The sequence below is a fragment of the Emys orbicularis genome, chromosome 17 (assembly GCF_028017835.1).
Source record: "Emys orbicularis isolate rEmyOrb1 chromosome 17, rEmyOrb1.hap1, whole genome shotgun sequence".
Lineage (NCBI taxonomy): Eukaryota > Metazoa > Chordata > Testudines > Emydidae > Emys > Emys orbicularis.
In genome coordinates this window covers 19,236,942-19,263,002 of record NC_088699.1, presented here as the reverse complement: position 1 = coordinate 19,263,002, position 26,061 = coordinate 19,236,942, and the positions used below count along the sequence as shown (strand labels likewise).

Genomic DNA, 26,061 nt, shown 5'->3' with positions numbered 1-26,061 from the left:
AGAAGATTCATTTGATGTAGAGAGGAATCTGGTGGCCCTTGAGTGAAAAGATTGAGGACCCATAAAACCACTTGGATTTGCCTCAGACAGAGGCTGAGCACAGGAAAGGAGAGCTCAATATATGGCTGGTCTTAGGAGTTCTTTTCTCCAACCCTTAGACTTGCGTGGGCCAGATCCTCACCTACTATAAATCAGCATAGCTCCATTGAATTCTTTATAGCAGCCAGTTTATACCAGCTGAGGATCTAGCTAACATGAGTTTAGCTTCTGGTTCTTAAAAAAAAAAAAGGAAAAAAAAAGAAAAAAAAAAGAAAAAAAAAAGACTACACTGACAATATAATAGCAGTGAATTCATGTAACCAAGAAGAGTCAACACTTTTCCTCCTAAAGTTTCCAGACATTGGAGGATTATATGAGAGTCACAGGTATGGCATACATAATAGCTGTATATATGAAAACTATTTATTCCAAAATAATCATCCCTTACAGGCAACACTAGGTCCTATTGCAAACTCTCCCTGGGGTGATAGTGCTATTTTTTCCAATTTAACCTTTTCCATTTTTATTTTCAGGAACACATTTCAGATTCTCTAGTTCTCTTTCCACAGTTGTTTAACCTTTAAAATACTCTAACAGCAAAATAGCTGCAGGCTGAACTGTAGACTGCTGTTGTAAACTGCAATATGGAACCTTTTGATTACCTTGTTGTACCAGTTAAGCACTCCACTGAACTGGAGATCCACTTGTAAATTGTATTCTATCCCGTGAGAACGTTGCAAAAGTTTCTACTAAGTCAAAATGATACGGTGATGTCAGAATCTTTTTCAATGAATGCAGATTACATTTTCTAAATGTAAACACTCTTGCAGGGAGAGAAGGGAAATGGGATGATACAGATTTGTTTACAGGATTTTTTTTTTCTCACTTGAAATGTGTGTTCTGACTTTAGTAGCAATTAAGTCTTAATGCCAGTAAACAGGTATTTGGATTATTAACAGGCAAATGAGGATCCACATGGGATCTACATGTGCAGTCCTGTATCCAGGCCAACCACCATTCATTGGATGAGATTCTATCTGTGTATGCAGGAGGGTCTGCCTATGCAGAATCAACTACAGGATCGGGTCCAAGGTTGTTTCTTGAGAGGGAGACTGTCCTTATTTATGTCTTGCACATTGCCTAGGACATAAACATGCTTAAGAGTCATTTTAATATTAACAATATTAGTAACAGTAATTAGGATTTCTTATGTTGCTTGAAGGTGAAGGTATGGTAGCTTCAAGCATCATAAAAGTAGGAAAATGAGGGATTTCCTCACCCTAGAGTGCAATACTATTCTATAATGGCTCAATTAAACACTTATCTATAGGATGTACCAGCATGTGGACATACTGATAGCAAGTTAAGAGGCCATTGGCAAGAATGGATCCAGTGCTCTTCTTGTAAAGGAATTAATGCAATGAAACATGGTTCTAACTACAGTATATCCTGTCTTTCCTCTTTGGATTTTCCCCAAGCTAAGCTCCTTTTATGGGGCTAAGTAGTAAATCAGTAATTCAGCCATCCCTTCTTTGCTTTTGAAGTGTTATACAAACAGAGATGAGGCAGCCAGACTTGCTGGCCCCTTTAACTGTGTACAATTCTTTTCAGGGACCTCGTCGCTTTCACTTTCAGGTGTAAAGCGGTCAGGGGCGTCTCAAGGAAGGTCAAGTATCAGCGGGGTAGCCGTGTTAGTCTGGATCTGTAAAAAGCAACAGAGAGTCCTGTGGCACCTTTAAGACTAACAGATGTATTGGAGCATAAGCTTTCGTGGGTGAATGCCCACTTCGTCGGATGCATGTAATGGATATTTCCATTTTTATTTTCAGGAACACATTTCCATTCCTTTTTTCAAGGAAGGTCATTTACCTAATCCAAAAGCTAAAATGTGTAACCATTTAAAAGTAAGTATTTATGCATAAATCCCACTCAGTGCTATGCGAGATGTGGTATTTCCTACATTAAATACAGTAACTGTAGTAAAGGGGTGGGGAGCAATAATTACCTCCTCCAGGGAGGATGAAGAAATATTTGTTTGAGAATATTTGTTTGGTTGACTGATGGATCTGGTTACCATAGGCAGCAATGAGGAAGTGGAGGACATAGTCAGTACCTTCTTCCTTAGTGCAGAGTCTTTGGAATCCCTAGCATCTTGATTGTGCTTAGATTTTACCGAGGTATGCTCTGGTACCAAACGCTGGATTTTATGAGGTTTAGATGTACCAGCGGTTTAGCTACAGAGGGACTCTTGGTACCAAGACCACTTGAAGCCTCAGTGGTACACTGCAAGGTCTCAAGTACAGCAGGTCTTTTAAGACCAGCTCCTTTCTGAGGAGATTTGGAGCTCCTCTTGACAGAAGATTTGGCGCTCTCACCTGCAGATCTGTCTCACAAAAATCTGGAAGGCAATCAAGCTGCGGAAGTCGACGTGTGCTGTAGTCACTTGAATACTGCACAGAGGGGTAGCTGGGCTTGGGTCTTACACAGGTCAGAAGGAGCTTTCCATTATGAGGAGTTGAAGCTTTACCTCTCTGTCTGTCCTAAAACAACTCTTGCATCTGAGCAGATCTTGCCTCTGGACAGCACATGAGTATCTCCCAGTGCGAATGGCCATCACTAACTGGGAAGGACTCCCAGCAAGTTAGGCAATGCTTAAACCCTGGCGATTTCAGGGAAGGAAATTTCCACCGGGAAAGGAGGGCAGGAGGAGGAAGAAACTAAAAGCCCCTAGAAAAAAAATCCAATAAAAACTACAACAATTAAAATTAATCTATTAGTACTAATTAATTAAACTAAAGATTAAGTACACTATAAAGTACAAACGGGGTAGCTACATACATAAGGGGGCACCAGTAGATGCTCCATCTTCGGCCAAGGCAGTTGAGAAAAAACTGAAGATGGTTCATGCATCATAGCCCAGTATACCCTCAGTACAGAACATGAGGATAGGAAGGATTCATGCGTGGAGTGAATGGGCTCTGCTACCAAAAGTCTCCAATGAGGGAGAAAGAGGTGTATGCACACCTGAAGCGGAGAGCCCATAGGGACATTTCTTCTTCTTCAAGTACTTTTACGAGAAAAACAAGAGAAAAGAGCAAGGTTTCGCAACCACTCAGGATCATCACACAAAGTCCATTAAATACTGAACTCTTAAGTCAGAACTCCTTGTCCATCCAACTTTTCTCACTCCTGATTTGATGAGCTTCAGTCTGCCAGTTACATGTCACAACATCAGTGAAGATGATAGTGACAGAATTAATCAATGACCTCCGTCAGGAAAACAAATAAGTTATCTGTATCACAACTAAAATGTTTTTTGATCAATAACATCAACTACTACTACTTTGCCAGTAAATTAGATTATTTCATCACAGTACAGATAGAGGGAGATCTTATGTAACCAAAAATAGCTCAAACTGCTGTTTAGTGGTTTCTGCCTTTCAATCAAGAAGACTGAAAGTATAGCTATTATCTGCAGTAAGTCCTGATACAGAAGTGGTTTCCTATTGAGTTAACCTGACTCAACATACTACAGCAGTGTATATATTTAAAATTATATAAAACTATGAAGGCATATTCTCAGGAAAGGGACTAGAAGGCTACAACATGGCTTGAGTTAATGTCCTGAAGTGTTTCTTCCCTCTTCGTTCGAAGAATCACAGAAAACTAGGGCATGAAGGGACTTAAGAAGTCATCAAGTCCAGCAATCTGTGCTGAGGCAGGACCAAGTAAACCTAGACCATCCTTGACAGGTGTTAGTCCAATCGACACTCCTGTTAATATACTCCAGAATGATATTAGCCTTTTTTGCAATTGTACCACGTTGTTGATTCATATTCAGTTTGTGATCCACTATAACCCCTAGATCCTTTTCAGCAGTACTACAACCTAGCCAGTTGTTCCCCTTTTGCAGCTGTGCATTTGATTTGTCCTTCCGAAGTGAAGTACTTTGCACTTGTCTTTATTGAATTTAATCTTACTGAATTCAGACCAATTCTTCAATTTGTCAAGGACATTTTGAATTTTAATTCTCTCCTCCAAAGTGCCTGCAACCCCACCCAGCTTCGTATCATCTACAAATGTTATATGCAAACTCTCCACTCAACTATCCAAGTCATTAATGAAAATATTAAATAGTACAAGACCTAGGACTGACCCCTGCGGGATGCCATTAGATATGTTTTCCCAGTTTAACAAGAAGCCACTGATAACTACTCTTTCAGTGGTCTTTCAAGCAGCACCTACCTTACTGTAATTTCATCTTGACCGCATTTCCCTAGTTTCCTTATGAGAATGTCATGTGGGACTGTGAGCCTTACTAAAATCAAGATATATCACATCTACTGTTTCCCCTCTAACTGCTAGGCCAGGTACCCTGTCAAAGGAGGAGATTAGATTGGTTAGGCATAATTTGTTCTTGACAAATCCATGCAGGCTATTCCTTATAACCCTATTATCCTCTAGGCAGAGCCGTCCCTTGGGCACTGTGAATCGGGGTGACCGCCCCAAGCCCCGCACTTCGATAAAATCGTGAGGAGGAGCGCGGGAAGGTGAGGCGGGAGGGTGAGTGGGGTGAGAAGGCGAATGGGGAGCTGAGCGGCAGGCGGGAGGGGGGTGAGGAGGCAGGCGAGCGGGTGGGAAGGGGGGAGGACGCAAGCAGCAGCCACTGGCAGCCCCCCTACCAGAACCTCCCCCTCCCTCCAGTGCCTCCTGCCCGCGAGCAGGCCCCGCCGAACAGCACCTCCCCCTCCCTCTCAGCCCCTATCGCCTGCCACAGATCAGATGTTTCACGGTGTCAGGAGATGCGGGGAAGGCACGGAGCAGGGGTGAGAAGCAGGGCGGGGGTGGGGCCTTGGAGAAAGGGGTGGAGTGGGGGGGATTCTGGGGGGAGCACCCCCTGGTAATTAGAAACTCAGTGCCTATGTCGTGGGCCCAACACATCCCTAGGGATAGCCCTGCCTCTAGGTTATTACAAATTCAACAATTTGTTTCAGTATGAAAAAGGAAAGTGTGTAAGCCCCAACTAAAGCCGATACATTTGAAGACCTAGAAAATTAAGCCAGCTCAGTCTGACTACAGTGTAGCCAGAGCAGAGACATGCAGCACCACGGCTAAGAGGCCTCTACTGGTCCTCAGGATTAACAATATCCCACAGGGAAAAGGACCATGAGTCTACAAAAATATGCATGGCAGTTGACAAGTACTGGCAGCATTATCAGTGCCACTCCTCCCGATGAATGCTGGATGGTGGAGGGAAATAGTGATGAACCTTCTATTGATCACCATCCTCAGCGTCAGGTAACCTTATTGCACAGAAGAATCCAGAAGCAATGGGGCATGAGGAAAGCAATGATTAAACCAAGGACTGATTTATGCCATGAAACACATTTTAGGATGAAAGAATGAGAAGGGGAGTATCTTTTTCTTGTTCTCTGAACAGGCCACTGGACAGTACTGGTGACAGCAAACTCTTCGGTGGTTTTGGATACTTGAAGCAATGATTAAGAATTTGTCAATCAGGGCCTGAATCAGGTGCCTGGGGCTGGTTCACTGAGTTAGGATGCTGCAGTCAAAGCCGCTCGCAGTTTAACAGAGACCCCCAGACACCTGAAAACAAAAAAGTCATGCAGGATGGTGATCAACTTTGCATGGCCACACTGAATGCACATCTTGAATCCTGGAGTGCTCACAGGTGGGACATTCCTGTTCAGTTCCCTTGTGTGTCTAACATTTTAAAACACAGAATAATGTTTATATTATTATACAAAATAAGAAAGATAAGAAAACAGGTAAGATACAGATAAGAAAACAATACAACTTCAAAGTTACACAGTTGCCTCAGAAAGCCCTCAAATGTCTGGAAAATGCAAAACCAACAAGGAGTCTGGTGGCACCTTAAAGACGAACAGATAAAAACCTCACTTCCCACGAAAGCTTATGCCCAAATAAATCTGTTCGTCTTTAAGGTGCCACCAGACTCCTTGTTGTTTTTGTAGATACAGACTAACACAGTTACCCCGATACTGGAAAATGCAAATGACAGTAGATGGCATTTGGCCTAATTTTTAAAAATGGATAATTATAGCCCATTCTAATTGTTAATGATATAGTAGCTACTCTAGGTTAAGTACTGTAAATGACTAATAAACAAGAAAAACATGTTTGTAAGTGTCTACAAAAGAGAGCCAATAAGAGTAGATGGTGAAGGAAGCAACGTCCCTCGCAAGAAAGGGCAGCTGTTGTGTAAAATATGCTGAAAGGAATATGATCTTGCGCAAAGCTGTGTGTGATGTTACTTGTGTGGTTGGCAACAGGAAAACTATGAAAGGATGTGTCAATTTGCCCAAGGTGCTGAAAGACCAATGGTGTGTAAATGGGGAACTCCAAATACATTTATGGCTAGATCATAAACGTTATCATGTCACTACAATTGTTCAGAGAACAAGAAAAAGATATCCTGGGTGATAAATAGGGTTGTTTTTTTCTTTTAATCCTGTATTAAAAGGTTTCCCTATGCTGTACTTCCAATATTTTTATAAAAAACTGAAATATGTTATGACCTAGTTTTGGTTCCAGTTTAACATAGCTGGTCATGTGCAAAGTGACATTATTGGAAAATTACCCAATTACCTACAAGTTGAAATAATTAGCCTAGCAAAAATCATACAAAATTTGCTGTTGCTGTAAGTAACAGTACCTTTACATGCACTGTGTATGCGCACACGCGATTTTGTTGTTAAAGAACACTGTGATGATGTCCACAAATATGATTTACGCTAACATGTTTATTTTTTCGTCATTTTCAACTGTATTTGTGCTCATCACACCTTAGTGAGATTTGTTTGTTTTTTTGTTTTGCGGTGTCTTTTTTAGGGTCAAGGGGAAGTTTCTAGTCCATCATTTGAGGATTAAATCAGTAAATAATTAATAAAAGGACCCATAGCTTTAATTTACATCTGAAAAGAGCAATCCTGCACATATGCACTGTTATGAAGATAGTGTATATAGAGTTTTTTAAAATGTCAGGCCAATATCAAGGGCCACATTTTTTCCTTACCAAAAAGAAATTTTACAGTCTTAAAGCAAGTTCATTTTATAATAGTGGTAACATTGGTATACAGCCACAATTTTCATCCATAGATCTCAAAAGGACTTACGAAGATTGGTGGCTACTTTTTTTGAAGATGGGGAAACTGAGGCACAGAGTAAGTACTGTGTCCAAGGTAACACAGCAGGTCAGATAGCAGAGGTGAGACTAGAATCTGGGTCACCCAATTCCTAACATGGTACTCAATTTTTTCAACTGTGCTGTCATTCCTTATAACGGTATCAGATTTCCAAAATGGGAAATGACTGCCTAGGAAGGAGTACTACAGAAAGGGTTTTGGGTGTCATAGTGGATCACAAGCTAAATATGACTCAACAATGTAACACTGTTGCAAAAAAAGCAAACACCATTCTGAGATGTATTAGGAGGAGTGTTGTAAGCAAGACACAAGAAGTAATTCTTCTGCTCAACTCCGTGCTGATTAGGCCTCAGCTGGAGCATTGTGTCCAGTTCTGGGTGCCACATTTCAGGAAAGATGTGGACAAATTGGAGAAAGTCCAGAGAAGAGCAACAAAAATGACTACAGATCTAGAAAACACGACCTATGAGGAAAGATTGAAAAAATTAGGTTTATTTAGTCTGGAGAAAAAACAACTGAGAAGGGACATGATAACAGTTTTTGAGTACATAAAAGGTTGTTGCAAGGAGGAGGGAGAAAAATTGTTCTCCTTAACCTCTGAGGATAGGACAAGAGGCAATGGGTTTAAATTGCAGCAAGAGCAGTTTAGGTTGGACATTAGGAAAACTTCTTAACTGTCAGGGTGGTTAAGCACTGAAATAAATTGCCTAGGGAGGTTATGGAATCTCCGTCACTGGAGATTTTTGAGAGCAGGTTAGACAAACACCTGTTAGGGATGGTCTAGATCAGGGGTGGCCAACCTGAACCGGAGAAGGAGCCAGAATTTACCAATGTACATTGCCAAAGAGCCACAGTAATACGTAAGCAGCCGCACATCAGCTCTCACCACTCTCCTTCCTGCCCCCACTCCCAGTGTCTCGGGAAGGGGTGGGTGGGGGCAGGGCCTGTGGCAGAGCCAGGGGTTGAGCAGTGAGCACCCCCCGGCACATTGGAAAGTTGGCGCCTGTAGCTCCAGCCCCGGAGTCGGTGCCTATACAAGGAACCGCATATTAACTTCTGAAGAGTCACATGTGGCTCTGGAGCCACAGGTTGGCCATCCCTTTCTAGATAATACTTAGCCCTGCCATGAGTGCAGAGGACTGGACTAGATGACCTCTCGAGATCCTTCCAGTTCCATGATTCTATGACGTACTGTATAGGTCTCAGCTTTAAACTATCTGTATAGTATCTTTTTAACAAACTTTTACATTGTACCCAGTTGCACTGTCTGAATCTGACTCCTCCTGGAGCTGTCCTACTGTGTCAGGTAAGTGTGCAGTAGTTGAGGGGATAACATAAGAGGAGCTGTTGGAAAACCTCTCTTGATTCAGAGAAATACACAATCAGCATTTTTTCCAGAGTAATTGATGAAATCTTCGTATGAAAATAATTCCTTTCCCCCAAAAACAGGTCTTCATCAAATTAGTATTTATTTATGATGTTATTCAAATAAAATGAACTAATTTGCACGTCACTGCACATAAGTTAGCTATATTGTAGCATTTGCAGGTTAAAAACAGACATCTTTGTTCTCAATTTGTGTATGTCATACTTGAGTGCCTATTTGAACACTCAGTTGAGAAAGGGTGCACACTGCAAACATGACAGGCCCATGTTCTCTCTGGGTCTGAAGTGAGTGAGAACACTGATGTATTTCCTTATTCAAACATGCCCAAATGGGGACTATCACTTATCTTCCTGAACAAACAGCACTGCAGGTCACTCCCTCCTGCCTAGGGTCAGGAGTTCCAGAGAGCTAATAGTGTTGCCAGGTGCCCAGTTTTCGACCAGACTTTCTGGTCGAAAAGAGGACCCGACAGCGTCCAGTCAGATCTACTGACCAGACACCCAAAGTCCAGTTACTGCGAGCGCCGGCTCCAGCCCTTACTCAGCTGCCTTTGTCGGGCAGCTGCAGTTCCCACCCCGGCTCCGCAGGCAAGTCCCTCCTGACCAAGGTGGGGGGTAGGGGTGGAGAAGAAAAGAAGCAGCGAGCGATGGAGGGTGGGGAAGGAGTGGACAGGAGCAGGGCCTATGGGGAAGAGATGGGCCAAGGGCTCGGGGGAAGAGGTGGGGCTACTGAACAGTGTATTAATGCTTCGTGGGAGCGCTCTAGATGGCCTATTACTAAGGAGGGTACTGACAGGGAACAAGTCACTAATAGGAGTAGAATTCTGGTCTCCAGTTTTCTTGGTAAATGCTACGCTATTGAGCTAAAAGAAGCATCTCTGCTAGCTCAGGCCTACAATATTATTTATACTTCCTATTATAGAGAAGAGGCAAAAATTCTCTTGAATAATGCCTTTTAAGTCCTATATTTACATTGAGTTTGCATATGGTGTTTTGCTGATGAAAGCAATTGTTTTTTTGTGTGTGAGACTAAAACATAAATCAGACCATGGTGAGATATGTCATTCTCGTTGCAAGGTTTCACTAAAAGATGTGAAATGTCAGTCCTAAAGACTACAGTTTTAACTAAATTGCATGCATTCTCTGAACAAGATTTTGTAGCTCCATCATCCCAAACATGACTTTGGTCACCTCTTGTTTTTTCAAAGTCTGTGTAGAATAGAATTACACAGTATCTCTGGTGCATCTCATCTTCTAGGAATTTCACAATACTCTGAAAACAAAGAGGCAGATACTGCAAAGTGCCTTGACTTCACTGGAACTTGAGGACTCTCAGCATCTCTGAGATTAAGCCAAATAAATACAGTGGTTGAAATTTTCAGACAATGGGAGTCACTGAGGCTCAGCATCTTTCAGAATCAGGCCACGCTTTAATTAGTTGCCTAAACATTGATGTAGATGCCTAATTTGAAGTGGCCAGGTTTGAGAACGTTTGCCTGCTAGTGCAGTAGTTCAGTGTTAGGACATTCTAACTGAGAGCAGAGGGTACATCAGCCAGTTATCCTCCCACAACAATAAGTGCATCTTCCTGCCTCTTAAAGGTGCCAAGAGAAGGTTAAGGGGTGACAGGATTACAGACTAAGTACATACGTGGGGAACAAATATTTAACAGTGGGCTCTTCAATCTAGCAGAGAAAGGCATAATATGATCCGATGGCTGGAAGCTGAAACTAGACAAACTCGGAGTGGAAATAAGGTGTAAATTTTGAAGAGGGAGAGTAATTAAGCATTGGAACAACTTAACAGAAGAACAGCAGACCAAGGGTCCATCTAGCCCGGTATCCTGTCTTCTGACAGTGGCCAGTGCCAGGTGCTTCAGAGGGAATGAACAGAACAGGTAATCATCAAGTAATCATCCCCTGTCACCCTTTCCCAGCTTCTGGCAAACAGAGGCTAGGGACATCATCCCTGCCCACCCTGGCTAATAGCTAAGACTCCGTGTTTGTCACAGAGGTCATGGATTCCGTGATTTTCCGTGACCTCTGCAGTGGCCCGTGCGGCTGGCCCAGGAGCCGCCTGAGCAGCTCAGGCAGCCCCTTGGCCAGTCGCACCGACTGCTGTTGGGGAACTCTTGGGCTCCCCCATCCCCCAGTAGCAGGAGTTTGAAGGGGGATGAGGGCTAGGAATTGGCGTGCGGGGTGGCACTTGCCCTTCCAGGGAGCCCCCTCCAGGTGACAGTAACTCCCCTCCCTCAGCTCCCAGCTCCACGTGCTGCCTCCACCAATGGGAGCTGCAGAACCAGGGCCTGGGGAGGAGCGGAGACAGCACGTGGAGCTAGGAGTTGGAAGTCACTGCTTCCCAGGAGCCGGGTAGGGAACCTGCCCCAGCCCCGCCAACCCCCCCGAGCACCCCTGGCGCACACATACCCCGGCCGCACCCCCGGCGCCCCCTTCCCCAAGTTTTAGTCAGGGGTATATAGTAAGTCATGGACAGGTCACAGGCTGTGAATGTTGGTTTACTGTCCGTGACCTGTCCATGACTTTTACTAAAAATACTCATAACTAAAACGTAGCCTTACTAATAGCCATTGATGGACCTATCCTTTCATGAATTTATCAAATTCTTTTTTGAACCCTGTTATAGCCTTGGCCTTAACAACATCCTCAGGCAAAGAGTTCCACAGGTTGACTGTGAGTTGTGTGAAGAAATACTTTCTTTTGTTTGTTTTAAACCTGCTGCCCATTAATTTGATTTTGTGACCCCTAGTTCTTGTGTTATGACAAGGAATAAATAACACTTCCTTATTTGCTTTCTCCACACCAGCCATGATTTTATAGACCTCAATTATATCAGACCTTAGTCATCTCTTTCCAAGCTGAAAAGTTACAGTCTTATTAGTCTCTCCTGATATGGAAGCTGTTCCATACCCTAATCATTTTTGTTGCCATTTTCTGAACCTTTTCCAATTCCAATACATCTTTTTTGAGATGAGGCGACCACATCTGCACTCAGTATTCAAGATGTGGGTGTACCATGGATTTATATAAGGCAATATATAGAGGCAAACTTACCCATGATCGTCGTGCATTCTCAATCACTGACAATTTTAAAATCAAGATTGGGTGTTTTTCTAAAAGATCTGTTCTAGGAATTATTTTAGGGAAGTTCTATGGCCTGTGTTATACAGGAGGTCAGACTAGGTGATCACAGTGTGCCTTGTGTTGTTAGAATCTATAAAAGACTACAATCTCTATGTCAGCAGAATAATAATATTCTACCACTATAGCACTATCCCATAACGTAAGGAAGGATTATACTCATTTTACACAAGGGGAAACCAAGTCACAAAGTGTTTAAGTCACAAAGCAACATTCTGAAAGTGGTAGGAATACAACACAGATCTCTGAATTGCCAGGCTAGTGCTTTAAACACACAACTTTCATTCCTCTAACAACAAGATCTTAAACTTCATACCAAAATGTGCTATTATTTTTGTAGAAGTAAACACGACTAGAACCACTGAATGAAATGAGGGGATCTCTCTACTTGTAAAGCCAAATCAGAGGTCCTTGCTCTTGCAAGACTTCCATTGAAATATCATAGGAGTTTTTCATAAGTAAAGAGGACAATCTTGGGCCCACAGTCAGTAAGAAACACTGCTTAAAGGCCAACATCTGGAATAAGCGAAGATCCTGATGTATGATTTAAAAGTGTAAATGTACTTCTGTGGTATCAGTTAAAAACAACTTGCATGTCTTGTTCACAAGGCTGAAGGCAATTGGTTTAACATCACTAGAGTATAAACCCTTTTCTAATGGCATGTCTACACTACAAACTTAAGTCAAATTATGTTAAGCTGACTTACAGCCACCTCAGTAATTACTGTGGTGATTCATGTCCACACTGCCCTCCCTTCTGCTGCTGGTGAGCACTCTCACTAGGAATGCTTTCACCAATTTACGAGGGGGGCTTAGAGCCCAGTTCCGCACAGCTCCCCACCAGGAGCCAGGCTGACCCCCAGGCTCTCAGCTCTCCGCCGGGAGCAGGGCAGCCACCTGGGCTCCCAACGGGGAGACTCAGTTCAATCAGGTTCCCAGCTGGTAGTGGGGAGCCAGGACCCCCGGCAGCAGAGAATCAAAGAAGAATCATAGAATATCAAGGTTGGAAGAGACCTCAGGGGGTCATCTAGTTCAACCCCCTGCTCAAAGCAGGGCCAACCCCAACTAAAGCATCCCAGCCAGGGCTTTGTCAAACCAGGCCTTAAAAACCTCTAAGGATGGAGATTCCACCACCTCCCTAGGGAACCCATTCCAGTGCTTCACCACCCTCCTATAACAAAGAGTAACAAACATTAAAAGACCCCCATAATCAGAAACAGAAAAAAAAGAGGCCAAGGTATGAATTATAGATCAGCATTTTAGGAATCAAATTCAAAGTTATTCTGATACCTTTTCCAGCACATTATTTGAAACCTTTCTCCAACACTCTGTGTTAATCTACAGGGAAATTAACTGATCTACATTTGGTAATTGAGGGGTTAATTCTGACTGATGTAGAATGCCCCAAGTCTGTGCTCTGTTCATCAGAGCATTAAATCTGAACGCTCAAGAGAGTAGTGCAGCCGTGCTGCAAGGGCTATGTTATAAAGTTCTGCATTAAAAATTCATATCGCAGGCATGCCACAATACTCTGCTCTGGCTGAAAGGAGAGCTGCCGGGGAAATATTAGACACCCCACTGTCTTTCTGGCAATTGGAGACATTCCTCAACAAACAGCACCTCAGGAAGGGAATGAAAGGGCAAACAAACCGTGAAACAAATCAATGAGTTCAATTATCTCTCTCTCGGAAAGGAAACTTTTCATTTTTAAGGCTTTGTGAAATCTTTTAACGATGGCCCTGAACAAAGATCCTGGGTACTCTGGCTGCATAGCCAGCTGTTTGGCGTAGCATTTCATTTGTTTTACATAAGACAGAGATTCCCACACGCACACAGTGAAAGGCAAAGCAGGGTATAGTTGTCTCTCTGCAGCGTGACTCCAGTTGCCTTTACATTATCACAGCCATGTGGGATAACACTGTATAAACTGTTTCCATTTTCACAGAAGTGTCTCCAATAAAGCCTGAATTTAGATCTAATAAGACAGTTAGTTACGCTATAGTTACACGGTTGCATGAGTAAGAGGGTAGCACTGTGTAACAAATACATATAACAGTTGAAAAAAACTGTAGCAAATAAATTCTTAGCCATCGCTTGGTATTTAACATATTAAGCTCCAAGGGCAGCTACAATGCCTAAAACAAAAATTAAACAAAAGTAATTTCAAAACAAGTATAGGGCTTGTTGACGTGCAAAGAGGACTGAAGAGAAGCTGGAATAGTCAGCATTTTGTAACACCAGCCTTCACTGCTCAAAAATCACAAAATTAGAAAATTCTGGCTGATCACATGTTGCAAGCTACTGAGCAAAGGATTATTTTAAAGGGCTACTGTCAACACAAACCATATTTTGTTAATTTGTTTATTCAAAATTGTTGTTAACACTACCTTTAAACTTACAAGTGAAATTGAATTAGTTAGCATTCACACTGAACTTTGAGAAGTGCTATGTAAGTGAAAGTGGCAGAGAGCTGGAGAGACAGAGGTATGGACTTTACCTACTGATCTGACTTCTAATCCCAGCTCTAACTCCCTTCTGTGGACCTAGTCAACAGCTATGTGCCTCAGTTTCCCATTCTATAAAATAGCGATAACTGTCCCAGCAGCTAGGCAATGAATTAATATTTGTAAAGATCTTTCTTTGGATAGTCATGCTAGATAAATATAAAAGATTATTATTAGATTTGCAGGCTTGTAAATACACTCTTCCCTCCCAAACACTAAGACATAACTGAAACTGGTTGCTGGTTCCATGTTCCTAATTTGTGGTTACCATTCCTTATTCAAAAGGCTGATTTTTAAAAAAATATACATTGATAAATATTTAAATTTTTTAGAAATTTCACCAACTTGTGGTTGAATTTCATAACAATATTTTCTGTGGAACAAATAAAACTCCTACCCCACATGCTGTAATTGTCTCTTCATTTGAATAAATAACAGATAAGCAGATGTGCAAACAAAATACTTCTTGCCTCACCCCAAGTGACATGTCCCTGTGACCATTAGAAGTTTCTGAAGCAGATAAAACAGGCTACTCCCTGACCTGAAACTTTATTTCTGTGCCAAGTACTGCCACGTGTTTTACCCTCGCTCTTCTCAATTCTGCAACTGCTACTTGAATAAGGAACTGGGGTGTGTGGGTTAAACTACTGCAAATGACAGTAATTTTTGGGTCATTCCAGGTGACACATCCCTGTGACTGTTAGACCACACTGAAGTAGCTGGGACATACCACTTCCTAACCTGCTGAATGTCTGGAGGCAACACAATCCCCTTTATCACTAACTAGAACATTGCCCATCCCTCCTTCACCCAGACAGGTGCAGACAGATTGTCTCTGGGAATGCATGAACACTCACGCCCTAGAGACATGTTTCCACAAGAGCAATTCCCTGGCTGCTGCAATTGGGTTGCAAACACCTGAAGGATGGGTTAAAAGTAAAGTAGCACTGGCATTTTGTAAAGCAGTAAAATTTGGGGGGGCTACAGAAGTTATAGCGCCCCTTAAAAGCTGGCTATATATGGGTGAGATGGGGAAATTAATGATGTCAAAAATTTTAAACTCCTAAATCAGGCTGAAGCTTTCATCTGTAAATCATCAAGAAAGCAGTAGAATTTACTTTCTCTGGCCCTGATCAAGTCCCTGAAGTCAACAGGAGCAGCGAGTATACTCAGCCATTCTCAATATCAGACCCTATATAGGTAGGGCTATAGTGTAATACTTTGAAAGTTACAGTATAAAACCAGCATTTTGTGCAAGAACTCTTTTTACTAACTACATATGAGATGCATGCTAGTTTTTATGGTCAGAGGATGTATGATATCTTGGACCCTGTATCAAAAACGTAAAGAAAGTGAAGGGACTGGGTACCATTTATGGTCACAACTGAGACAAAAAAAAAAAAAAAAAAAAAGACCAATGAGGAAGCAGCATATTGATATCTAATGAAACTTAAAAAGCTTTGTGCCAGATACATAGCTATTGACAGATCACAAGGAGCGCTCTATAAATAAAAAATAAAACCAAAATGGAAACGTGGGGTGAATTTGCAAAGTGGTATTATGAAGCACTCCAGTGTCTGCATATAACCAGGATGGTCCTCCAACACTCATGCAAAATGCGTGACTTTCTGAAAAGTGAAGGAAAATAAAGGGAACAGTGACACCATGTGTTTTCAGGGCTCTGGATTTTGTAATTCACAACCCTGAAAGGTCACAGAACAGGGAAGTTTTTTTACTTGCTTCCCATTTTTGAGCAGTCACCTTTTTCAGTTAAAGGAGGAAGCATGCCACACACAAGATGTACTCATTTGTTTGCCCACACGATCATCATGTAGGAGTGGGATAAGCAGCTGGAATCTGTCTTCAGAAGTGTTAGAAAAGTACCAAATAAATGCTAATAAAAAAGATTATGTATTAAATGCATGGCTAGGTAGAGAAAAGTATATTGCAGCATTTGCCATTTTAATATAGTACCTGACAAAGGGCTTTGCTTTATGATTAGAAATATGCAAACCTGCGTATCACACAAGACAGGTTCCTACAGAAAATAGATTAACTGTTTGTTTATGATGATCCATGGATTATCTTTTCCTGTTATTCAAGTCGAGCAGTAGCTATGCCCCAAGGACCATGGCAGGTACTGTGTGCTTTCTTTATTTTCAAGGGCAAAATTTCCTTACAAAAGCATAATATATACTATATTTTAGCTACGTTAGACTCAAACACACTAGAACTCTTATCCTCCAATGTGTGGCTAAAATGACAGCATGAAAAAAATCAAGCTCAGCTGACTACGCTGTTAAGATTCCATTATCCCCTCTGGATTCCATGCACAGGTGGTCTGTCTCGGACTCCAGAGCTGAGAGATGGTACCGAGGGCTGTAGGTCTGCCCTATTAGGGTCTTTAGATGGTTGTTTTGTGCAAGAGATACTCGGATGGGCCGTGGAGCTATGTCCCCTGTTAGAGAATGTTGAGGCGAATGACCTCACAGGGGATGGTGTTCTGGCAGGCTGTGCCTCACAGTGTGAGGAGGAAGCCCATTTCTTCTCATCAGAACAAGAAAGGGACGACTTTCTCTTAGAGGGATGTGGAGAATGAGCATTGGCAGATGACCTGGCAGAGCATGAGGGCCTCATAGGGGGAGAGTCCGGGTCCGATGCTGGATGCAGTGATTTCTCCATGAGGAGAAATATTAACCAAATGTCCCAGTCTTTTCTGGCCCTGGCCATCAAGTCGTGGCAGTGGGAACATTTTTGTGGTATGTGTCCCTCTCCCAGACAGCAAATACAGGTGCAGGTGGCCATCCATTACCAGGAAGGTGGCTCTGCAAGAGATGCACCTCTTAAACCTGGGAGATCTGGGCATAAGAGTGAGGGACAATGCTTCCCGGTCAGGAAGGGCGGGAAGCGGGGAAATGAAAACCTAGGCTATGGAATAACTGTAAAGGTAAAGCTAAAACAAAAAAGAGCAAGGACTTCTGGTTTCTTTTTCTCAATAGAGGAAAGGAGCAGCAGCAGAAGAAAAGTACTAACTACACTACAACTAACAGGTATGGCATTACTGAGGGAACAGGAGATGTGGGCTCTGCTGCAGATTCCATCCTAGACCAAAGGCAGTAGAGAAGGAATTGCGGGGAGGGGCAGTCGGACCACACAGCGCTATATATACACGTCCTGCTCACAACACGAGGGGGGAGGTATGCATGTGCAGTCCAACGGGCACTGCTGATGAAGATCTCAGATCCCAGGCGCAGGGGGCACTGCCGCACCTACAGTGGTGCACCCATAGCGACATCACTCGAAGAAGAAGAAGAGGGGAGTTCTGTCTCTGAAACATGCTCCCTTCTTCTTCCCTCTGTAGGGACTCTGTGGGACTTCGTCTTTAGGAAATCAAGTGAACCAGGTGGGGGAGTTGGCTGGGCAACTCTGGGGTATACTTTTCCCCAGACCCACAGGGGAAACTTGTACCAGTTAATAGACAGACTGTATTAAATTGTTCTGCTTCTCTTCTATTCGGGGGCAGTTGCAGTTGGGATAGCCTGCAGAAGCATGGCCTCTGTGCAGCTGGAACAGATAGCACAGGACAAGGTTATGCAGATGACACTTGCCTCCTGTGACTTCCCTGTAAAACTAAACATATTCAGCTCTTATTATGATAGGGCATGTTTTCTAATCCTTTAATCATTATCATGATTCTTCTCTGACCCCTCTCCAATTTATCAATATCCTTCTTGAACTGTGGACATCAGAACCGGACACAGTATTCCCAGCAGCAGTTGCACCAGAGCCAAACACAGAGGTAAAATAACCTCTCTACTCCAACTCGAGGCTTCCTTATTTATGCATCCAAGGATTACAACGATCCCTTTTAGACACAGCATCGCACTGAGAGCTCATGTTCAGCTGATTATCCACCTTCCCCTTCTCCAAAATATTTTTCAGAGTCGCTGCTTCCCAAGATAGTCTCCCATTGCATAAGCATTCTCTGTTCCTAGACATATGCATTTACATTTACTCGTATTAAAATGCACACAGTCCAGCTTACCAAGCAATCCTGATCACTTTATCAGTGACCTGTCATCATCATTATTTACCAAGTACCCAACTGTTGTGTTATCAGCAAACTTTATCAGTGGCAGCCTTGCTCAGGAAGAGCGATAGTTTCATGATCTTACCGCTCATGCTATGTTTAATACTTTGTACTTGTATAGGACCTTCCATCTGAAGACCTCTATACAATGTCAGGATAAAGAAAATGAACTAGGATAACAACCAGGGGTGTGCTTGAATGTCTGATTTTTTTTCTAAACTGCTAAAAAACACACTGCCTTTTACATTATACCAGAAAATAGAACTGATTATTTTCAACGGAAATATTTAAGAATCTCTTGCAAGAGTTAGCTCAGGTCTACACTATCAAAACAGTACATACATTAAACTGGACTCTTAAATTCTTGTAGCTAAACAGCTTGACTTCAAATAGTAACTTTCAAATATTACTTTCTCTTTATTTAGATTTATCAAAAATGCGCACACTGTAGATTTTTAAAAGTTCTGAAAACTTTTGTCCCATTATGTTATCTCCCTCCTTCCCATTCTCCCCATTTCAAGACTCCAGCCAGGAGCAGACTTTTTGGCATTATGCATGTCACTTCATCTCTGTGGGCCTCAATTTCCCCATTCAAAAGCAGAGGCGAATGACATTTATAGTAGGCTCTCAGAGTGCTTTATAAAGGTGGGTTCGTATTCAGTAGTAATACTGTAATCCAGAGAAGAACTCCATTAAAGGCAGCAAATAGCCTTGTAATGTTTTTACTGGCCTAACTGGAAGTGGTAAGTTTAGAACAAACATCTTGAAAAAAGGCCAGTTTGTACTTTCAGCCCAATTTCACAGAACCAGGAGGTTTGAATCAACTGCAGAATGTCTGACCAGAACCTCCAAAATATTTTCACCCAGCACTAGTGTTTGTTGCATTAAGCAAATTATCATCAACTAGGTCTTGTAAACCTTGTAAGTTTTGCATGAAGCATTGTTTAAAACTTTCATAAATCTCTCTCTCTCAAATTCCAAAAACCATTTAGAGTTCAGTGAGATTTAGTGCAGTTGCCTTCTTTTTTCTTTAAATTCTTCCCTTCGAGACTGTATGGTCTTACCTACACTAGCCTTTTCCTCTCTTTTATTTCCTCCCATTACAATCACTGTTGAGGTTGCACCAGTGGTGACAACTGTAGGAAATTTTATGGCAAAAAGGCTAGAGCATACACAGCTTATGAAACTCCTTGTCTCCCCTTTTTAGGGAAATCATTTTAACTAGGGTAATAGTTCCAGAGACATGCATTAGAAGTTAATGACTCAGCTGGAGGACAGGATGTAGGAAACTTTAAGACCTTAAAAGCACAGCAAAGAGAAACTATTTCATGTCACATACAACACAGGCATACTAATCACAGTGTTTCATGTTCAATGAGGAGAAGCAACATTTAAGAACATCTATCAAAATAATTATGTAATGCTGGAGCAAGACTTCCGTTTTTTAATTCAGTCTGGCCTCTAGCACCAACAAACTGGAAAATGACAAACATTTGAGAACTGAAATATCAATACAAACCTGGTACTTAAAGGAGAAAAATTCTTTTTTTTTAAAGTGTGTAAAACTAACTACTTAGGCCCAATTCTGTTTTCATTGTAAATTAGGAACCCCTCTGCCTAAGTCAACAAAGCTAATCTGGATTCAAGCCAGCGTAAATGAGAGAATTTTGCCCCTATTATATAATATTTGAACCCCAGTCCATTAACACCACATTGGGGAAGGATAATTCCCACGGACGGAAAGTGGAAAAATATTGCTGCTTTCTGTCTAAGAGCTCAGTCTTGCAACCTTTACTTGTATGTAAAGCCACTACTGCTTTATCCTCCTTCAGATTTATTCTTAAGACTCCCATCTGCCATGATTCCTGCATAACACTGCCAGTTAGTGATGGCTAGGCAACGGGTGAGCTACAGTACACAGCTAGTGAACATGGAAAATGTACTTGTACTAATAATACTTTGTCCTCCCTTTCCTACCCCTATATACTTATTTACTGGCTTCATCCACTTCTTGTATGTTGTCATTAACTTACATTTTAAGGCAGACACATTTGCACAGTGCCTACCAAAATGGGCCTCCTAAGTGTTATTGAAAAATAATTATTATTGAAATAAATGTTTTTTATTGTGAGTCAGATTTACTCATGTGAGTAAAGTTTTCAGACTCAGGCCTTTAAACACTGGAAAGCGATCATTCAGAAATCTTAAATCAGAGTCTACTGCATCAGAGTGTCCTTTTATCAACTGTGCTCTGTACATTAAAAAGTAATTCAAGATTACAATAAGTAATCTGAATCTACACTGTAGGGTAATTTGTAACATGGTGCTGATATAGTCTTACTGCTGATACACCTATTCACCTACCTGCGGCATCCTCAGGTGTCATTATAATAAAATATTTCAAACCTATAAAATGAAGATTTTTCTACTTTCTTAGGAGATGAGAAGGGAGGATTATTTTTACATATCATAGAATCATTAGGATTGGAAGAGACCTCAGGAGGTCATCTAGTCCAATCCCCTGCTCAAAGTAGGACCAACACCAACTAAATTATCCCAGCCAAGGCTTTGTCAAGCCAGGCCTTAAAAACCTCTAAGGATGGAGATTCCCATTCCAGTGCTTCACCACCCTCCTAGTGAAATAGTGTTTCCTAATATCCAACCTAGACCTCCCCCACTGCAACTTGAGACTATTGCTCCTTGTTCTGTCATCTGCCACCACTGAACAGCCGAGCTCCATCCTCTTTGGAACCCCCCTTCAGGTAGTTCAAGGCTGCTATCAAATCCCCCCCTCACTCTTCTCTTCTGCAGACTAAACAAGCCCAGTTCCCTCAGCCTCTCCTCGTAAGTCATATGCCCCAGCCCCCTGATAATTTTCGTTGCCCTCCGCTGGACTCTCTCCAATGTGTCCACGTCCTTTCTGTAGTGGAGGGCCCAAAACTGGATGCAATACTCCACATGTGGCTTCACCAGTGCCGAATAGAGGGGAATAATCACTTCCCTCGTCTGCTGGTAACGTTCCTATTAATGCAGCCCAATATGCCGTTAGCCTTCTTGGCAACAAGGGCACACTGCTAACTCATATCCAGCTTCTCATCCACTGTAATCCCCAGGTCCTTTTCTGCAGAACTGCTGCTTAGCCAGTCGGTCCCCAGACTGTAGCGGTGCATGGGATTTTTCCATCCTAAGTGCAGGACTCTGCACTTGGCCTTGTTGAACCTCATCAGATTTCTTTTGGCCCAATCCTCCAATTTGTCTAGATCACTCTGGAACCTATCCCTACCCTCCAGCATATCTCTCTCTCCCCCCAGCTTAGTGTCATCCACGAACTTGCTGAGAGTGCAATCTATCCCATCATCCAGATAATTAATAAAGATGTTGAACAAAACCAGCCCCTGGACCAACCCCTGGGGACTCCGCTTGATACCGGCTGCAAACTAGACATCGAGCTGTTGATCATTACCTGTTGAGCCCGACAATCTAGCCAGCTTTCTATCCACCTTATAGTCCATTCATCCAGTCCATACTTTTTTAACTTGCTGGCAAGAATACTGTGGGAGACCGTATCGAAAGCTTTGCTAAAGTCAAGATATATCAAGTCCACTGCTTTCCGCATATCCACAGAGCCAGTTATCTCATCATAGAAGGCAATCAGGTTGGTCAAGCATGCCTTGCCCTTGGTGAATCCATGTTGCCTGTTCCTGATCGCCTTCCTCTCCTCCAAGAGCTTCAAAATGGATTCCTTGAGGACTTGATCTATGATTTTTCCAGGGACTGAGGTGAGGCTGACCAGTCTGTAGTTCCCCAGGTTCTCCTTCTTCCCTTTTTTGGGCACGATATTTGCTTTTTTCCAATCGTCCAGAACCTCCCCCGATTGCCACGAATTTTCAGAGATAATGGCCAATGGCTCTGCAATCACATCAGCCAATTCCCTCAGCACTCTCAGATGCATTAGATCTGGACCCATGGACTTGTGCATATCCAGCTTTTCTAAATAGTCCTTAACCTGTTCTTTCACCACCGAGGGCTGCTCACCTCCTCCCCATACTGTGTTGCCCACTATCACTAGGTATTTATTTTAAATTTATCCCGGATATAAATGTCAAAACCTTCTTCTGCATTGAATTTGCAGTAAACACTCCCTTACAGATTATTACAAAATCTAAAGGTCCTAAGAAAAGTCACACGGACAAGGAGCATGACTGTACAGTTGACGTGAGTTTCTCTCGCTAATTTGTTATTTTATTTTTAATGGAAGCTTCCTATTGTAGGAACAGGTACGGTATCTAAAATCCTCATAAGACTATTTAGAATTTACCAGGAGTGTGGTATTTCAGTGATACTTTCTTTCATCAAAGGCACCTCAACCCACATGTTAACAGTAATGTAGCACACACAGTAGGCTTGTTACAATTGAAGGTTCTTTCCCAGTTAGAATTCACGTATGTTGTGGGGGAAGGGGTGTAAGAGCAAAGAGGAGGCTCTGGAGTTCACTTAAGACTGAATTCCAGCACTTTGGCTGACAGAGCATTAACAAGTCAGTTAGGAATCTGAAACACTTGTTGGAGTGTGCAGCACCAAAACAGAAGCGAAAGAGGATATGAGTAGAATGTGTGTTCTGGAGAAAACACAAGGAAATACATGTAGAGCATTTCTTTTCCTACACAGACAAACAGTCTGTTTTCACTAGAAAAAAAGCTTTTCTTTAATTTGACAGGAACTCAAGCTCCAAGTTTGCTTTTTCTGTTCCAGCTTTGATAGAATCTCCAGATCAAACTCATTAGTGTTGGTTAAATCCAGGTTTGCTGATAGAAACGTGTGAGACCGCAAACAAAATCAGTATTAGGCTTCAAGAGAGGATGTGCCTCTTTAATTGAAAAAGGCAGAGCAATCATTCATTTATTTAACCCAGACATGATTATAATCTGAAAACCTTGAAATCCTCTTACACAACTGTTTTGGCAAGCCTCTCTGTGTTCCAACAAATATTAAACTGTGCTTGCCATTTGTCTAAGGAATCTTGCATTAATAAACATGAAGAAGAACACTTTTACCTCCCACACTCAATGACAGAAGAAAACAAAGACCAGCTGTATTCATCAATGGATCCTTGTTCTGTGCATAAAGGCTAATTACATTTTACTTCAAGCCTACACATGGAAAACTTTACTGCTGCCATCTTGTCAAATTCAGCTTCTGATATTCCAGCTGACACACTGCAATGACTGCACATCATAAACTTCTTTTTGTCATTAACACCTTCAGTGCCCTAGACATGAGATATTTGTCCAATAAAAGGGGCCAGGAGAAGGGTGCTCAGATGACAAGTCTCCCAGAAGAAGAATATTAAATGGTCTATCTGCTCATTAGTGAGAAGGGGAAATCTTTATGCAACACGTGACAAAAGGATTTAATACTATTAAAGGTTTTAATTTCAGAAACTGATCTCATTCTAAGCTGCACTGCTAGCAAATGGTCAAGAACATGGTTTCGGTTGTGCTTAGCTTTGCACATACCACATTGTACTAGAAAATTTAGAAAACCACCAAAAGATAAACAAGAAATTTTTACACATTAAGTTTCAGATTCATAATGATTCTAAACAGTTGCTGTGAAAAAATCCAAGCCTGCTGAGATACCCAACGCCTTAACTTATCCTGCTGTGCTTTTCTTTTTTTATAATATTCCGATACTTTTGACATTTCAAACAATTACCAACGATCTCTGCATTCCACAATCGAAAGTCATACAACCAGTATTAACTTAAAAAAAAAAATTAAAAAAAATTTGACTTCCTTGTCTGTACCATTCCAATTCATCTGCATCAAATCACAGAAGGCCAGAACCACGTTTTTTTTTTTTTTTAAGACATGTTGAAGATAATCACATATATATTTAAATTAAAAATTTACAATCTGTCAAGGCTATTAGCAGCTCAGATTATTTAGACCAAAAGAATTTAAAAAAATTAATTCCCCTTTCACCCTTTTTGCTGTTTGTTTACTTTTCACGTTTCCCTCAACTTGGACAATGAAAATACACTATTAGTTTAACTTTCATTTATAGTCAGTTCCCCTTTCATGTTTTCATGGATTTGCAAGTTGCAAAATGTGGGGGTTGCAAACATTGAAGGAGATTGTTTTACAAAACTATTCACACAGGAAAAAAAAAAAACAATCATAAGAACATTTCTGTTGATGTCAGATTTAACTAAGGTTTCAGAAAAGCAAACTTATATAGGGGACAAAATACATGCCAGACTATATTCTTGACTCAGGCCGCAAAATCATTGCGTTACAGAACACAATGAAAATGTTATCTGATGAGCTACTTGTTGGTTCTACTTAATTGTAGATTGCCAGCAAGGATCATAGGCGAGACCAACTCCAAATATTCTGTATATAAATATCTCAGAAGGAAAAAAATACACCAGATAGTCTATCAAATAGTTTAGAGTAAAATTTTTCCCAACTTAAAATAATTACAGTGGAAGGAAATCCCACTTTTTGAAAAGAGGAAATCCACCATTCTGCCAGTGAAATATTTATATAAAAAACAAGAATTTACATGTTTATGTTTGTACAGCACCCAGTACGTGTGTCCTCATCCATGACTGAGGATTGTGAATCCACTGTAATAGAAATTTTTAATAAAAGAGCTAGTATCATCAATGATACCAACCCATGGAAAAGGATAAGCAAAATCTATGTTAATTTCTAGCTCCATTAGAAACACAGTTATCAGTGTGTATCAGTTGGAAAAGAATGTAATCCGTAAGAAAACAAAAATACATCCAAGTACTGAGTAAGGTGTTTCAAACAAAAGAGAATTTAAAAAATGCATTTAAAATTTAATTAAGAGTGTCCATGTAAGAAGGGGATAAAAATTGTTTCTATAGTAAACACTGAACCTTAACTATTAAGGGCCCAGTCACAAGTTTCAAGCACTGTAGCTTGAACCTCAGAACTTGCAAGATTAGTCCCTAAAGAACTAAACTTTGATGCAGATTTGGACACAACTGAAGAATGGTTGCCAGCAGGCCTCTACTACAGACAGATCTCTACCCACCAACATCTTATAGGCCAAAACATGACCACCACATTCCTCTTATTACTAAGGACTAGAGATTATGGCAATATGCTATGGCCCAGTATAAGGGGTAATGTTTTGTTGCCCTGGAGAAGCACAGGAGGGAGATTGTGACTTGGAGAGTCAATCTTCTTCCTGGTCTCCCTACTGCTCGACGGAGGGAATAAATTGTCCAAAGTCCTTATGCAACACAGTATATGTTCCTCTAGCACGCTGGTTTGTTAGCTGGGACAGCACCAAGGCTCCACCCACTCGGTGTCCTGTTGCACCACCTCCTGCCTTGCCCACCCAAGACAGGAGAGGAACTAGGGACTCTGTGGAAGACACACTAGTGTAATCAGTCTCAGTACAGGATATTCAATTATGCCAATGTTTTCCTACTTATTTCTCCTTCAAAACCACCTTCATCTCATCCTTCTTTCCAGTTATAACATGCAAAATTAGGAAGGTGGGATACTAAAGGAAGATATGTAAGAAGAAAATAGTGAAATCTTACTTGGCAGTAGTTTCTTCATCATATTTTGTTTTCAGGTCAAATAATTCTGTACGAGTTTTTTCCAAGGCTAGAAGGCATAAAACATTGAAACATTACTGGTACTGTAACAGAC

The 26,061-nt window shown here is 41.6% G+C and overlaps 1 protein-coding gene across 1 annotated transcript in view; it reads right to left on the bottom strand.

The window, feature by feature from the left end:
- CUX1 (cut like homeobox 1) overlaps positions 1–26,061 on the bottom strand; it is a 321,902-nt gene that overhangs the window by 95,495 nt on the left and 200,346 nt on the right. Inside the window, exon 8 of the mRNA XM_065418515.1 lies at positions 25,950–26,016. Within this exon, the coding sequence (XP_065274587.1) occupies positions 25,950–26,016 (67 nt within the window). The remainder of the gene's footprint in view (positions 1–25,949; positions 26,017–26,061) is intronic.